The 15,081-nt window shown below is 42.8% G+C and overlaps 1 protein-coding gene across 3 annotated transcripts in view; it reads left to right on the forward strand.

Annotated features, from left to right (window-relative positions):
* Window positions 1-14,718, forward strand: part of LOC140914833 (microsomal triglyceride transfer protein-like) — a 30,420-nt gene extending 15,702 nt beyond the window's left edge. The window contains exons 9-18 of one of the 3 annotated variants that reach the window (XM_073353582.1): window positions 906-1,074; window positions 2,538-2,645; window positions 2,774-2,986; window positions 3,755-3,969; window positions 6,341-6,438; window positions 8,819-8,943; window positions 10,480-10,707; window positions 11,106-11,230; window positions 12,022-12,192; window positions 13,740-14,718. In XM_073353582.1, coding sequence (XP_073209683.1) covers window positions 906-1,074; window positions 2,538-2,645; window positions 2,774-2,986; window positions 3,755-3,969; window positions 6,341-6,438; window positions 8,819-8,943; window positions 10,480-10,707; window positions 11,106-11,230; window positions 12,022-12,192; window positions 13,740-13,887 — 1,600 coding nt within the window. In that variant the 3' untranslated portion in view covers window positions 13,888-14,718. The remainder of the gene's footprint in view (window positions 1-905; window positions 1,075-2,537; window positions 2,646-2,773; window positions 2,987-3,754; window positions 3,970-6,340; window positions 6,439-8,818; window positions 8,944-10,479; window positions 10,708-11,105; window positions 11,231-12,021; window positions 12,193-13,739) is intronic. The other 2 variants (XM_073353583.1, XM_073353584.1) reach the window with 2 other exon arrangements.
* Window positions 14,719-15,081: the final 363 nt, after the last annotated feature.

Below are 15,081 nucleotides of genomic sequence, written 5' to 3' on the forward strand. Positions count from 1 at the left end.
TTTCATTCAGGCAGATGCGAAAAGGGCACATTATCATTCCCAGTATCTCAAATGACCAGTCTGAAGAAGTTCAAGGGCCACTTTTTTTAAGGACTTGGCCTTTTTTTACAAGGTACCATAAGCTAATTGAATGTTTTTGATGCAGATTCAGCACATTTTAGAGTAAGTGCTCTGGGGAACCTTTCAGAGACACATGCCCCATATAAACGCAGATCCCTGCTCTACATGTCCCATTCAGTAATTCCAGGACAATGTCATTTTTCACTTCCTATGCTGAACTGTTGCATGGTGTCACTGTGTGCTTTTAAAGGCTGCTGCCTTCCACTCAAGAGGTGGTTGCATTTCAGTGCTAGGTGAAATCTATATGTGATTACATATATATGGTTCCAGTTGATCAACTGCTGTAAATTAGCAAAAAGAAAAGGAGTACTTGTGGCACCTTAGAGACTAACCAATTTATTTGAGCATGAACACGGCTGTTCCTCTGAAACCTGCTGTAAATTAGCTAATTTTTGGATGAAAGCTTCTCCATATGGTAGCTTATTATTTATGTGTATAATTTATCCAATTGAAGCTGCAAAGGGTGTTTATATAGGTAGAATGTAAATTGAACTGGAATTACCCTGCACACTTTTGAAAAGCTTCTGGACCAAACTTAGCCCTGATGTAAGTAGGTGCAGTTTCACTGACTTCAATGGAGGACTGAATTTACTTCCTTTTCTGGAACTGGGGGAAACAGAAACTAGGGATCATATTCTCAGCTGGTATATATCAGTGTGAGTTCATTTGACTTTAATGGACCTATGCCAGTTTACACCAGTTGAGGATCTGGCCCCAAATGCTTCCATCCTCCCCATGTTCAGCTGTACATAGCGCACATAATTCGCTTTCTCCTCTCATTCCAGTACCTTCTTCATTGATGCTGCAGTAGCTGCCCAGTCAACAGCTTCCTTGGCAGCTCTCTCTGAATTTCTGGATTTTAGCAACAAAGGACAAGTGCCCCTCCTAGAGCAGTTTCTCTATGCTGCAGCCTTCTCTCCTCGGCCCTCAAAAGAACTTCTGCGCCTGGTGCTAGTAAGTCAGAGGCATTTCCTCTCTCCCCTTCTGCTCTTTGGTGATCCTACTACTGGATTTGGACTTCATCCTGCTCCCATTAAGTTAATGGAGAAACTCCCAGTGACTTCAGTGGAGCAAGATCAAGCCCTCACAAAGGAGAAAGATAAAATACTAAGTATGTCCTTTGTCCATCCAAGCACTTAATGAAGGGACTTCAGAAGCAATCCTCATGATTTTGGACAAAACATTGCTCTGTATTAAGGGGAGCAAGTTGCCTAGGTGTATTGACTAGAACTGGTTGACATTTTTTCAATAAGGTGGGGTTTTTCCTCCCATCAGAAATGGTTTGTTTGGGAAATGAAATTTTACATGAAAAACTGTTGACTCTTTTTTTTCATTATTTTTCAATTAAAATTTTATCAAAATCATTATGGAAATGGTTATTAACATGTTAAAATTAAGGAAAAACAGGTTTGATAGTCGTCAAAAAATCAATAATGATGTTAATTAACATGTTAATAACAATTGGGAAAAAAATTCAGACAATGAATGAGTTCATTTTGATCTCAAAGTGGAAATAATTCTGAAATGTCAACATTTTTTACAAATCTTTTTTTCTCCTCATTTTTCAGCCAGTATTGATGTTGACATCTCAATAACTCTACTTACACAAGGCTACAGGGAGTGGGGAGGGAGGAAAGGGAAAGAGGAATTCTGTGAAGCAGCCCCTAAAACCATGGTTAGCTCTGGCAGCCTAAGATCAGAGGGGCACTGAGAATGATCTCCTGCCACCATGTTGTTATGTAGGAAGGCAAACCTAAGATGGAATTGGAGTTACTTTTTACATTTCTGGAGTAATCAGTGGGCCAGTAGGAGTATTCCAGGCTGGCCTCAGGACAGAGCACAGCCTCATACCGTCCACAGTAGTGGAGCCTATGAGAGCTTGGAGGAAAGGTGTTTTTACAACCTCTGTTGACAAAGACTTCCTTTGCTCAACAGTAATCCAATTATGGCCTGGAGTTGGCCTTCAAAGGGAAGCCTGTGCCACCCTCCTCAGCTAGAGTTCTGAGACCTCATAAAGTAAAAAAAGGGTTTATAATGGAGGGAAAAGCTGTCCAGGATCTTTAGGACTCCATCCAGGACATGCAAAATCCCACCAAAGGGATTAATGTGGGAGAGGAAAATTCATTTTTGTGTAAAATCCCTCTATTTAAGATATTATTGTACATGAATACTTGAAATGGGAATAAACACTCTGAGGAAATATGTGGCATGACTTTATATCAGTGGGCTGATATAGACAGTAAAAGCTTAATTGCCTGCTATGGAAATCAGAATATTGAGGGACTAGGCCAAGGCAGATGAGAGCAAAGCTAGAGAGACTCTCTCACTAAACCCTTTGGGGGTTATAACTAAAACATATTCTCTCTCTCTCTCTGTCCCTTCATCCTGCCTTCATTTCTTTACACCCACTCTCCCAGGACAAGCTGAATGGAAAGGAGTTAGACCCTGCCATCTGGGAAACAGGCATAATTGTCATTGGCACTCTAGCTGGCAAGTTGTGCCGGATGAAGCTGTGTGGATTGCAGGTGGGTTTCCTGACATGATTGCTGCAGTTATTCATTTCAGCCCTCCCCTTTTTTCCCCACAGCTGCCTGAAAATTGTGTCATGCTTCTTTTTCACCCTGCTCTGTTTCTGCCTCCTCCACATAAACAGGAAGTAGGACTTGGAATGGAAACTGTTCTGAGAAGATTAAGAGACACCAAGGAGAATTCTGAGATAATCATTTACCTGTTGTCCCTGCAGAATGCCCTGCTCCCAGAAACCATTCCTACCCTTCTGCATTATGCAGAGGAAGGGTCTTCAGGGGTCTCAGGTACAGCAGTATCTGCCCTACAAAGGTTCTCCTCTCAGCATATCACTGGTGAGGTATGGAACGAGCCTACTTAGAATCAGAGCTTTTCCTTATGCATTTAAAACACCCTTCCATGAAACAGCCCAGGTGTCCGTGTTCCAGGAAGTGTATGGGATAGCATTCTCACCAAGTCACTTTGTAACTACCAGCATTCTCCATCTATCACATCTGGGATAATGCTTCCTTAAATTTTAGCTGCTATTCCCAGAAGTCCCTCTGTCCTGCACTGAGAAGGAAATAAGTGGTGTGCTTGCCCCATGGTGCTTAGATGGATGTATCCAATTAGCAGAGTCTCCGTGTGATGACTGGACTTGCTGAGGCTTGTTCTGCTCATTACTGTAGCTGATATTAACTGGGAGCTTTGTGGCTCATAGGCATTAGCCATACCCAGGGAGCCAGAATGGAGACTCCCTTTACCCAAGTCAGTAGGAAATGTGATAGTCTTTTCAAATCTGACAGTAGTTCCATAGATCTCAGCCTATCTTTCTAACACCTAGTGGTCTCTCAACTTTTCTTTCCGAGAGAGCATTCTTCATGCTTTGCCACCACTGGGAGAGATGCCATCTAGATTAGGAACAGGAGGTGGCTCTGCAGGGCTTTGGTGATGACTATACTTCCGTTTTTTTTCCTGGAGTTGTAAATAGTAGGTCTTCTGTTGAAAGCCCAAAATCTAGGATTCCACGTGCAAAATATAACATGAAAGTGTAGTGTGAGATGCAATAATTATATATTTGGTGTTAGGAATGGTGAGAAGTAAAGTTTTAACTATATTCTGGCATTAGGTGAAAAAGGCAATGAGGAGGATTTTCCATCAGAAAAACAGAAACTATGAAAAAACCTCTCGACTGGCTGCTGCTGAAATTCTGTTGGACAATGAGCCTTTGCCCATGGACCTCACCAATATCCTACTGGCCACCAGAGAGCTGGAAGCAGAAATGTCAAAATTTTTACTTTCGAAAATCCAGACTAGTTTACATTCTCACCATCACCCAGCCAGGTGAGTATGGAGACTGGAAAGTATTAATTGTCACTTTAAGACCCAAATCCCTTTTTCCTTTCTTCCTCTAAATACCCTCCATCGCCTTCCTCTTTTTCCTCTCTTTCCTTCTCTCCAACATTCTCTCTCTTCACTCTCATCTGTTAGTCTTTCCTTTTTTGTTGTTTTTTCCCTTAAGCAAACTAATTTGATTTAAGTTCCCAGATTTGTTGCCTCAGTCCAGTGGTATTCTATGTGTTGAAGGCAGTAAACAATATTATACGGAACACCCAAATGACAGTGTAAAAACTGTAGAGGTGTTCGGAAGCTAAACTCCAGGGTTGCAAGATATCTATAAAGTATGAGCAATTATATTAGTCTTTCCAGATTCTCAAAAAAGCCCAACCCAACAGCTGACTGAAATGCAAAAGTTTTTGAGCTGGCAAATAGTGATAGACTCGAGGAGCTCAATCTATTTAGCTTAACAAGAGAGAAGATTAAGGGGTGATGAGATCACAGTCTGTGAGTACTTACATGAGCAACAAATATTTGATAATGGGCTTTTTAATTTAGCAGACAATGGATAACAAGACCCAGTAGCTGGAAGTTGAAGCTGGACAAATTCACACTGGAAATAAGATGTAAATTTTTAACAAGGAGAGTAATTAACCACTGGAACTATTTAAGGCATGTAGGGGGTGGATTCTCCCTCAGTGACATTTTTTAAATCAAGATTGGATGTTTTTGTTAAAGATACACTGTAATTCAAACAGGAATTATTTGGGGGGAATTCTGTGGCCTGTTATATATAGGAGGTCAGCCTAGATGATTACAGTGGTCCCTTCTGGCCTTAGAATCTATGACATATCGCACCAATGTATTTGAATACATTTATTCAGGTAAAAAAGTGAATCTAGTTCAAAGGTATTCACAGTTTCTTCATTCATTTTCTGCAAACATTCATAACAAGCAACTTTTCATTCACAAAAAATATATGCAGAAAGGGAAAGTGTTGTAATGCTCCAATGAACAGATATTCACAGGAGTGTTCCCATAGCTATCTTGAAAGCTCTTTGGGGATTTGGCAGTCATCCAGTCAAGAAAGAAACAATACCATGGTCATCTACATAACAATCACATGCTCTGATGGCAAATCATTTGTAAGCAATTCACAGAGCAGGATATGTTTGCACAAACCAGTTCTTAAATCATTTTGAATAACAGACTAAATCATAAAAAAAAATCAATCCGTTTGCGGACAATTCGCCAATAGAAGAAGATTAAGTTTACTGACCACATTGGCCAGTGTGACTACTTCAGCCATCTCTAGCACATCACATTCTATTCTTGTAGGAATATAACTACACCCAGACTAAGGAAACCCTGAGCTAGGAAAGGCTTTTATACCGTTTCACAACTCCACTCTGTTCTACCCTCTCTCCCTCATTTTCTTCTTCTGTCCTGCTCCATGTTCTTCTGTCCTTTTTATGCTGTAGAACCATCAATTACAACCACCACCAAGCCTCAAACTTATGCACGTCATGAATAGTTGCCCATGCCATATGGGATATCGCTGAGCTATTTTCTCCCTCCTTTGGGAACATACAAAAGAAGAGAAAGATTATAAAGGAGCTGGTTTCAGTAAAGCTGTTTTTATGCCATTTAAATTGTTCTCAATATGTTGTTCATATATACATACATATATTTAAGTGCATGTCTCCTAACCTCCCTATAAAACCTTCCATAATGGCAGCTGCCTTTTCTGAGTTTTGATTTAGATTCAGGTTTCAGAGTAGCAGCCGTGTTAGTCTGTATTCGCAAAAAGAAAAGGAGTACTTGTGGCACCTTAGAGACTAACCAATTTATTTGAGCATAAGCTTTCGTGAGCTACAGCTCACTTCATCGGATGCATTCAGTGGAAAATACAGTGGGGAGATTCATATACATAGAGAACGTGAAACAATGGGTGTTACCGTACACACTGTAACGAGAGTGATCACTTAAGGTGAGCTATTACCTCACCTTAAGTGATCACTCTCGTTACAGTGTGTACGGTAACACCCATTGTTTCATGTTCTCTATAGAACCATACACACTGTAACGAGAGTGATCACTTAAGGTGAGGTAATAGCTCACCTTAAGTGATCACTCTCGTTACAGTGTGTATGGTAACACCCATTGTTTCATGTTCTCTATGTATATAAATCTCCCCACTGTATTTTCCACTGAATGCATCCGATGAAGTGAGCTGTAGCTCACGAAAGCTTATGCTCAGATAAATTGGTTAGTCTCTAAGGTGCCACAAGTACTCCTTTTTGATTTAGATTCAGACACTAGATTTTCCTCTTTTTCTGCCCCACCCATACACACCTTTTCCTCTGTTTTGTTCTAGGAAAGCAATGAAAGAAATTCTGAAAGATCCACAGATCAATAATTACAACTACCTCTCCAAAACTGGCAGTTCCTCTTCTTTCTCAGGACCCTTGGCAGGTGACAGCATGGACAAGATTATGTTTAAGCTCATCTCAAAGACCAAGTGAAAGTACCTGTAGGCAGAGTCTACTTTTGGAATCCATTGTCAAGGAGCCCTGGGAGTTAAAGGGGATCTCTAACTTGTGTGACTGTCCCAAATTTAAGACGAGGGGGCGAGAGTCCTCTGTATGTGTCCTGAGATGTCTAAGCACATTGGTTATTTCTCCACTAGCTCTAGTTGCATGTACTTTAAAAGCAGTGGGGAAGGAAAGGAGGGGGAAGGATATGTGAGGGAAAGAAACTGCTATGGTAGGGCCACCACAATCCAAAAGCTGGCTCTACATGTAGAGCGTAAAATGACTCCTTTATGGAATGAGGCACCAAATCAGTCAGACATGGTCACATTAGCAGAGCCATTGTTCTTGATTCTTTACAAAGCGTATCACTGCTACTCTGAAGCTTTGTGTGGAGTGATGTCAGACACACACCCCATCATCCAAATACATCTGTTTCTGACATACTGCTTGTCAAAGGGCAGCCCCATCCTGGAGCACCCTTCTGTGACAGTCACAGCATGCCAAGTATGCCTACCTCAGTTTCCCCTTTCAGAGGCCCCAGTAACTCCACTTCAGATTTGCTTAAATCATACCCCTACCACACCCAGGGTGTATAGTCCTTAACACCCCATTCTTCCCAGCAGGCCACCTCCCACACCACTTTCTTTGCTGGAAGTCTTTCCATGCCATACTCCAGTGTCTTCCACCACACCTAGGCTCCTTGTCAGTCCTCTTCTGTCTCTCTGCCAGGATACCCACCCCAGCCCTTCCAGCTAGAGTGGAATCCCACTTCTTCAAAGTAGGAACCCCTTTGTTCTGGGAGGTCATCCTCACCAGGGGAGAATCCCTAACTCCCCCATCCCTCTCACTGTTCTGCTAGATCTAGGTCTCCAGGATGGAAGTGCCAGTAGGTAATCCCCTCTGCTGCTCCCTAGCCTTCAGCCCTCTCCAGCCCTGAGTTGCAGCTCTCCAGCTTAGAGCCAGCAGGCACTTCCCTCAGCTGATCTCTGGCTTTCAACTCTCTCCAGCCTTCCAACTCCATTGCTCTGGTTTGGGGAAATCAGCCAGTAAAACCTCTCTTATTGCTCTCCTGCCTTTAGCCTTCCCCCAGGAACCACCGAGAACTTTCTTCCAAGACTTTTCCACAGTCCCCTGGTCTCTGGCAGTTGTCACCTATTCTTTTCCTGATTGACTCGGCCAACTCTAACTCTCCAGGTTGGTTGGGGTGAGGGTCAGAGATGCTTGCTCGCTCCCCGTTCCACCACCACTTCGTGCCATATCTAGGGCCCAGCCAGGTACCCTCTTTTAAGCCCAACTTGGGGAGTCAGCTGACCAATCACAATCTTCCTCTTAAAGGACCAGTGCCACCGTGTGGTACGTCTTCCCACATACTTTATACAAACACTGATCATGCCAGTATCACAGTTCTCCCAGAATCTGCTACCACGAAAGATTAGCCAAATCTGGGACCTAAACCTGTGGTAGATCTCTTGTGTGATAGCACATTGCTGCTATTGCTAGGCCAAGAGACTAGCTCTATTCCTAATTATTTCTTAATTCATTAGAGTATTTTAATAAGCTTTTCAAAGGGGCAGATCCTCAGTTGATGACTTGACTGGAGCTATGACAATTTACACAACCTTTATGATTTGCCCAAATATTTTTATCCCCACCCTCCAGCTCTCATTTCTGTGCCCATTCATATCATTTCTCCCTTTTACCCTTTAACTGTGTTCCTTTGTATATCCCCAAAGGATGTTCTGGGCATGCAGAGGCAAACTAAATGGGAGTCAGGAACATTTTAGGGCTAATCCTTTGATTATTATAAGTTTGGACAGAGATTAAATTTTGCACCCCTCATATTTTGGCTTCTTGGTCAGACTGTTAATTGTTAGTGTATGGGACTGTGCTGTTCATCTACCATAACCTGGAAGGGAAGAGATATTGAATATAATTATATGATCTGAATGGGGTTGGTACTTACCAAAAGGCCTCTAGCCTTTTGTCTGATTTACCCAGAAACCCAACAGGTTACATAACAAAGTAATGTTTCCTGCACCCCCATCAGAGCTCTTCTGTACTTTGAGTTATAATGCCACTGAATTCGACACCTTGAACACAGAAGACCACACTGGACTTCTCTGCAATCCCATGGCAGAATCTTCAGATCTTCCCATTATATTACATGGGAGGCCTCCAAACTCTTTATTTTCCAGTCAGATAGTTGCAAAGTGTCCCGCCCCTTAGCCATTATTGGAACGTTTTAAAAATGGATGTGTAACATTTTCCCAGTGATGACTGCTGTACAGCTCTACTCGTTGGTGTGTCTTTCTGTCTTTCAGTCACGGATGACATGCTGTCCACTTTCAGTCTGGAGCTGCTATTCACTGAGAGTGGTGGTCTCCTGAGGAAGAGTGTCTCAGGTTTCATGCTGCGAAGCCATGGCCACCAGCTTCAGGCAGCTCAGGTCTGCTATCAGTTTTTGTCCCTAAATGTGAAACACTTTAGAGTGACTGAACAATAGATACATGTGCAGGAACCCAGGACTCCTGCATTGTGCCAGCCATTCAATATCTCCTCTTTAACCTTCCTTGTAGGCCTGGTGGGTTCCTAACATTTGACTTCATGTACCCATTCAGATGCCCCCACAATAGAGAACATCTGCTACATCTAGCCACACATGGGAAGGCTCAATACCTTAGCTGCTTAGCTGTGTTATTCACTGTTCTGAAGTGGGAACCAGGGCAAACCTGCTGTTTGACATTTTAAGAGTGCCTGTATTGAAGGTTGCTCACCTTGGCTAAACATCCTGACACGTCAATATTTTCCTGACATTTTTATTCATCATCTATCTATGGATATATGGGCCCATATCCTCAGCTGGTGTAAATCAATCTCATTCCATTGACTTCAGTGAAGTTGCACCTATGTATGCCAGCTGAAGATCTAGCCCATGGCATCTTCAAAAAGACTGGAACAGAGACACTGCTGTTATACTGATGTTTTAAAATGTACTACTACAAAGACTGAGTGAAATACTGGCCCCTAAAATCAATGGGAGTTTTGCCAGGAACTGGTCCAGGGTTTCATCCTAAAAAAGTCATAATAACTGTTATTCTGAATGTCCAAGTAGAGGTTAGGTGAAATCTGGAAGCCGCTAAGTGCCTCTGTATTTTGAGAAACTTTCCTCACACGTTCATGCTTAGTGTGAGAGACAATTTTACATCATGGTCTGATCCACACTTGACACAGTGCAAGGAGATCTGAAACCCGTCTAAGATTTCTATGCTGCTAATCACTCTATAGGATTGATTGCAAATGGAATCTTTTTTCTGTCCATCTATCAGAGTTATATGGCCCCCGTGACTGTCGTATCTGAGCATCTCACCATCTTTCATGTATTTATCCCACAATGCCCCAGTGAATGAGGGAGTTACTATTATCCTCATCTTACAGATGAGGTACTGAAGCACAGAGAGCTTAGGGACATGCCCAAGTTCACTGTGATGGAGCAGGAAACTAAACCTAGTCACCCAAGTCCCCAGATGGTGTCCTAACCACTAGACAGCCTTCCTCTCTACTTTAATTAACACCCTTAAAATAAACAATATCAAATACTAGAACCTGATTCTCCACTGCTTTGCCACCTGTGTTATCATTTACATTTGTCCAAAATTGGTGTAAAATAATACCGAATCAGATCAATAGCGTTTTGCAATCACTTTGTTCAACTTAAATGATTGCTCAAAGGATAGGCCAGTGTTTTATCAGGCTCACTGAGCTTTAAATATAATCACTTCCCAGTTCACTAGGCCCACGGGTAGATGTTACCTGAATCAGTAGTACAGTAATGTAAGATGCCAACCAACTGCTCTCAATATAAGTGTTTCTATCAGCATATCAGCAGGTTCTTTATCCAGCTTTCCCTAGTGGAAGTAGTAAAGGTCAACCCTTGAGGAAGCCTTGCCTTGTACAGCACATTTTCTCTGCTTGTGTATTTTAGGTCTCTGTTGAAGCCCAGGGGTTAGAATCTGTGCTGGGAGAGAGTAATACTGAAGGAGAAGAGGAGCAGGAGCTCATGGCTGGGATGTCTGCCATTTTCTTTGAAGTCCAGTTACGGCCAATTGTTTTCTTCCAAGGGTATACGGATTTAATGGCCAAGGTCCTCTTAAGCAGCGGAGAGCCAACCAATGTGGTCAAAGGGAATGTCCTGCTGATGGATCATGAACAGGTAATGGCTGTATGATATGAGGGCTTTCCGTCATCCAAGCTGCCTGTTAAACAGCACCATGGTACACTGCAGCTTAGTGAATATTCTGGAGGAAGCCTGCTTGCAAGCCATGGGCTCATGCCTGAGATTCATGATGGTGCCAAATCTAACCATGGGATGGCATTGATCAAAGGATGTTAAGATTTGGTTTTCTGAATTGGCTTATTAGAGGTGGGTTCTGCACTGCTATGTGGGAGACCTGGCTTCAATTCCTGTCTTCCCCTCCCTAGACTAGTAGGCATTGGGAGTGCAAAGTTGGCAGCGTCCCCTCTGGCCAGCTGCTGTTTAATATTTTTGTATGAGCACCTAAGATCAAGAAAAGTGCTTCCAAAATAAATATGCTCTTTTCTGTTCTACAGGCAATTCCACTCCAGTCTGGACTGCAATCTGTGGTTAAACTTCAGGGGGCACTTGGGTTAGATATTTCAGCCAACATTGATATGAATTTATGGGAGCAAGAATCAAGAACAAGCATCAAAACGAGGTAAATGAGTGAAAACTTATTTAATCTCTGAACACTCAGGAGACTTAGCAGGGACTAGCGTAAATTAGAACAGCCTTAGAGCTGCTCCAAACATTAGAACAGACTCAGGGCTGCTCCAACTTAGGCTGACTTGTAACAGCCCCCAAAGGGCTATTTTATATAATTGGCCAAAGATAACTAGAGCTCCATTCCCCACTGTATTTTCCACTGCATGCACTCGATGAAGTGAGCTGTAGCTCACGAAAGTTCATGCTCAAATAAATTTGTTAGTCTCTACGGTGCCACAAGTACTCCTTTTCTTTTTAGAGCTCCATGCTTTCCAGCCATGCCTTTCCCACCAAATACACAAATGCACATCCCATGCTGTGAGGATGGGGGCTTTTTGGGGGGGAGAGAGGGAGGGAGTTGCATAGAGTATCCTCTACCTCTATACTAGCTGTGAGAACTACATCGGTTACACACCCCTTTAAATCTACCCCATTGAACCTATATGTTCAAGGATCCCACAAAAAGAAGTTAGCAACTTCTGAAAGATCTGCCTCCCCGTGAACACAGACACCCGTCACTTATCACTGTCTTTAGGCTCCCATAGCCTGTGCTTGGGATCAGGCTAAAAGCCTCACTTTGATAGATGGGTTTAATTAACATTTTTTTGCACCTCCCCTTCCTTCGGGATCAGCTGCTGACAAATTAAGAAATAATGAAATCATAGACTGCCGGCATTGCACAGACAGTATGTTCCCCTGGGAGGCATTGGTCAGTGACAGGATTTATGCTTTCTCCCGTTGCAGGGGTGGACTGGCCATTGATTTCACAGCAGAAATCGATGCCCCTTTCTTTCAAGCCAGTGTGAAAAGCCAGATTGAGGCAGAAGCCTCAATCAATTTTGATACAGCGGTGAGATTTTCAGGGAATCCTGTGCTCATGTGTCTGCAGCTAAGGGAGGAGCAGCTTCCTTACAGGTAAGATGAGGCATTCTAGTCTAGGACTACTAGGGTGTGGAGTTCTACTCAGGGGTGGGGATTAGGACACTCCTACTGTCACGGACATTCTCACACCAGACACAGTGTTTAGTTTGTGATTCCCAGTGGTGGGAAAGGTGTGGAGGGAGATCATGCACTACTTCTCCCTGTCCTCCTGACATTAGAACTCAGTTCAGAACCTTGACAACTGTGCTCCCTAGTTCCAGTGGTACTTGGCCTTCCGCAATATCATGAGCATCTGAGATATCCGGGGATACTAAACCCTCAGGATACAAGAGGAGAGGTTATTATGAAAACCAGTTCTCACCCTCCCACTAAGCAGCAAGTTATTTATTGCCCTGTTTCTTGTAGCACGTGGTAGGAGTTTCATTGTCCAGAATTTGACTTAAAGCAGGTTCTGTTGAGTCCCTCCATTTGGAGAGGTCAGTAAAAGGTTAAAGGAAGCCTTGGACAATGCTGGAGAGTTAGCCAGCTTAAGAAGTACTAAGACAAGCCCTGTGCCCAGAAGAATGCTGGGCTGTCTTTTTCAGTATTGTGGCAATTAACCTCTTTTATACTGTAACTGCTGGTCCTAATGCCAATATTGATTTTGTCCCAGATATAACATCACTGTTTATTATGCTGTTACTGATAAATCCTTCATGGCTCCTTCTTAACATAAAAAAGTGTCAAGCAGTTTGTTGCTGCTGTATGGCATCAGAGGCAGATACCACTGTTCCTATGACTTACTAGCTGACTCGAGGTAACAGGGCTGAGTGTAACTGTCTGAAATACTTGCAAATAATAGATAGATAGGTTCCCATAGAAAAGCCTTGGGCCTCCTAACCACCCCAGAGATACATCAGGGACATGAAGGGAACCTCACCTACAGGTCAGGCATCAAAACAGGGAGAGAGAGAAGCTCTTGGATCCAAGGTCCTTTCCCACTGAGGAGTGAAACTCTTGAGGAGTTATTCATTTCTCCACAGATTTTCAAATCTTGCTACACAGCTTTTCCTGGAAGTCCAGTCTGCTCCACTCTCCTGTTCAGTGTGCACTGCAGACTAGTGCCAGAAATCAACTCATTCTCTAAGAATCTTCCCCTTTTCAGTCAATTGCTGGGAGCAGAGGGATAACTTGAGACAGCAGTGGTTCATCCTCCTACTGAAACATTTAGGCCCCGTCCACATTATAGGTGAAACTATCAGCAAAATTTCCCTGTCCAGTGTTGTGAAATGTTGGAATTGTTTTAAAGTGTGCTAGTTAATCTGTGCTAAAGATTAAATTCATAGCAGCCTCTAGCATGGTTATACAACATGGATATAATACTGTTTTCAAGGGGCAATAAATCCCCATTGACAGAAGTCAAGAAAAAACACCTGTCAGAATATGCCATAACAGTCCAACAGATCAAACTTTTAAGGAATGAATGAGGTATGAACCCATCAGCATGGAACATGCTGATTTGAGGAGACAAGTTGGGTCCAATCTTGTATGATTCTAAAGTCTCCTAACTACTTTGTTGTTGCTCTTGTTCTGCTCCACAGAGAAATCTTTACAATCTCCGAATCTTCACTGAACCAAAGCATTACTGTTCGCAAGGGGAGACGGGGCATTATTGCTGGACGTGAGCTTTCCTTGCACAGGGCCAACTCCGAGATGTGCAAGATCCTGTTGACAGAGACAAAGGAGTAGTAGAGGAATCAATGTGTGCTGGGTCTGGATTTATCATTCCTCCCTTTTCCTTGGTCCCAAATTCTCAATGAGCCACATCCATGAGCCAGACCCAGGACTGATGTGGGCAGCCCAGAGCCCTTTCTAGCTCCCAAAACAGTCTGCTTTTTACTGACTGTAATAAAAACAAGTATCCCTATTGCAAGAGAACACGTTGAAATCAGGGTGCCAAATGTGGTTGGGACATGAATCCCTAGAGTTCATCAAGGCAAGTCCCTTGTAAAGGGCCAGCTCTGAGATGTGCACGATCCTGTTGGCACAGTCAAAGGTACAGCAGAATTAACATGTTCTGGGTCTGGCCTTAAGAATCCTTAAGACACCAAGATAGGAGAGAGGTAGAATGTTCATAATCATGTACCCTTCCCTATGATGGTCATTCTCCATATGAGATGGTCCCTTAGAAGCAAAACTGGGCCATCATAAACCTCACAGCTAAGACCCTTGCTTTGAGAGTCACAAGGTGAATTTCAGGCAGTCTTAAGAAAGTGTTCTGAGAGAGGATACCCAGAATGGCATGTTAATCACACATTTCTTCTCACTCACCTGAGTAACCACAATCAAGTGAGCTCTCTCAGAGGGTCTGGTCAGAACTTCCCGGGGCTGAGGAAGTGAATGGAATCCAATATTGCATGATTTGGTGACTGCGATAGTGGGCCATGCATGTGGAAAGGGTAGCTTGATTTTGGGGAGTACTTGATTTTTGAAAAAAAAGCAGTAAAACAAAAAAGCTGCATAATCTGTCAGCAATTATGTACATTCCTTTTGGTATAATTAAAAGTGTTTGTATCTGAATAGTTGTTCATCTCAGTTCCCTCACAACTTGAACTTCTTCTGCTTGATCCTCCAGTGAGTTCATGCTCTGTTGCCAGGGAAATGACTGATGTCAGAAATCGAGAAAGAGAAGATGACGCTGGTAGTGGCAAATCCTTTGTTTAAATAGGGAAAATTCAACTCTGGCATAACTTCTCATTTTAGGGGTTAGATGGATGAATTTGACCCACACAATTTTCAGTATTAGCAAGAATAATTAAACACATTATGGAAAACTAATGTGAAGGTAAATAGGGTTGTGCTTAAGTAGGGTGTGTGTATATATATATGGCAATTTTTCCCTTGGCAAGACTCCTCTTTTAAGGGAATGGAAGTCTACTAGGG

The sequence above is a fragment of the Lepidochelys kempii genome, chromosome 7 (assembly GCF_965140265.1).
Source record: "Lepidochelys kempii isolate rLepKem1 chromosome 7, rLepKem1.hap2, whole genome shotgun sequence".
NCBI classification, from domain to species: Eukaryota; Metazoa; Chordata; order Testudines; family Cheloniidae; genus Lepidochelys; species Lepidochelys kempii.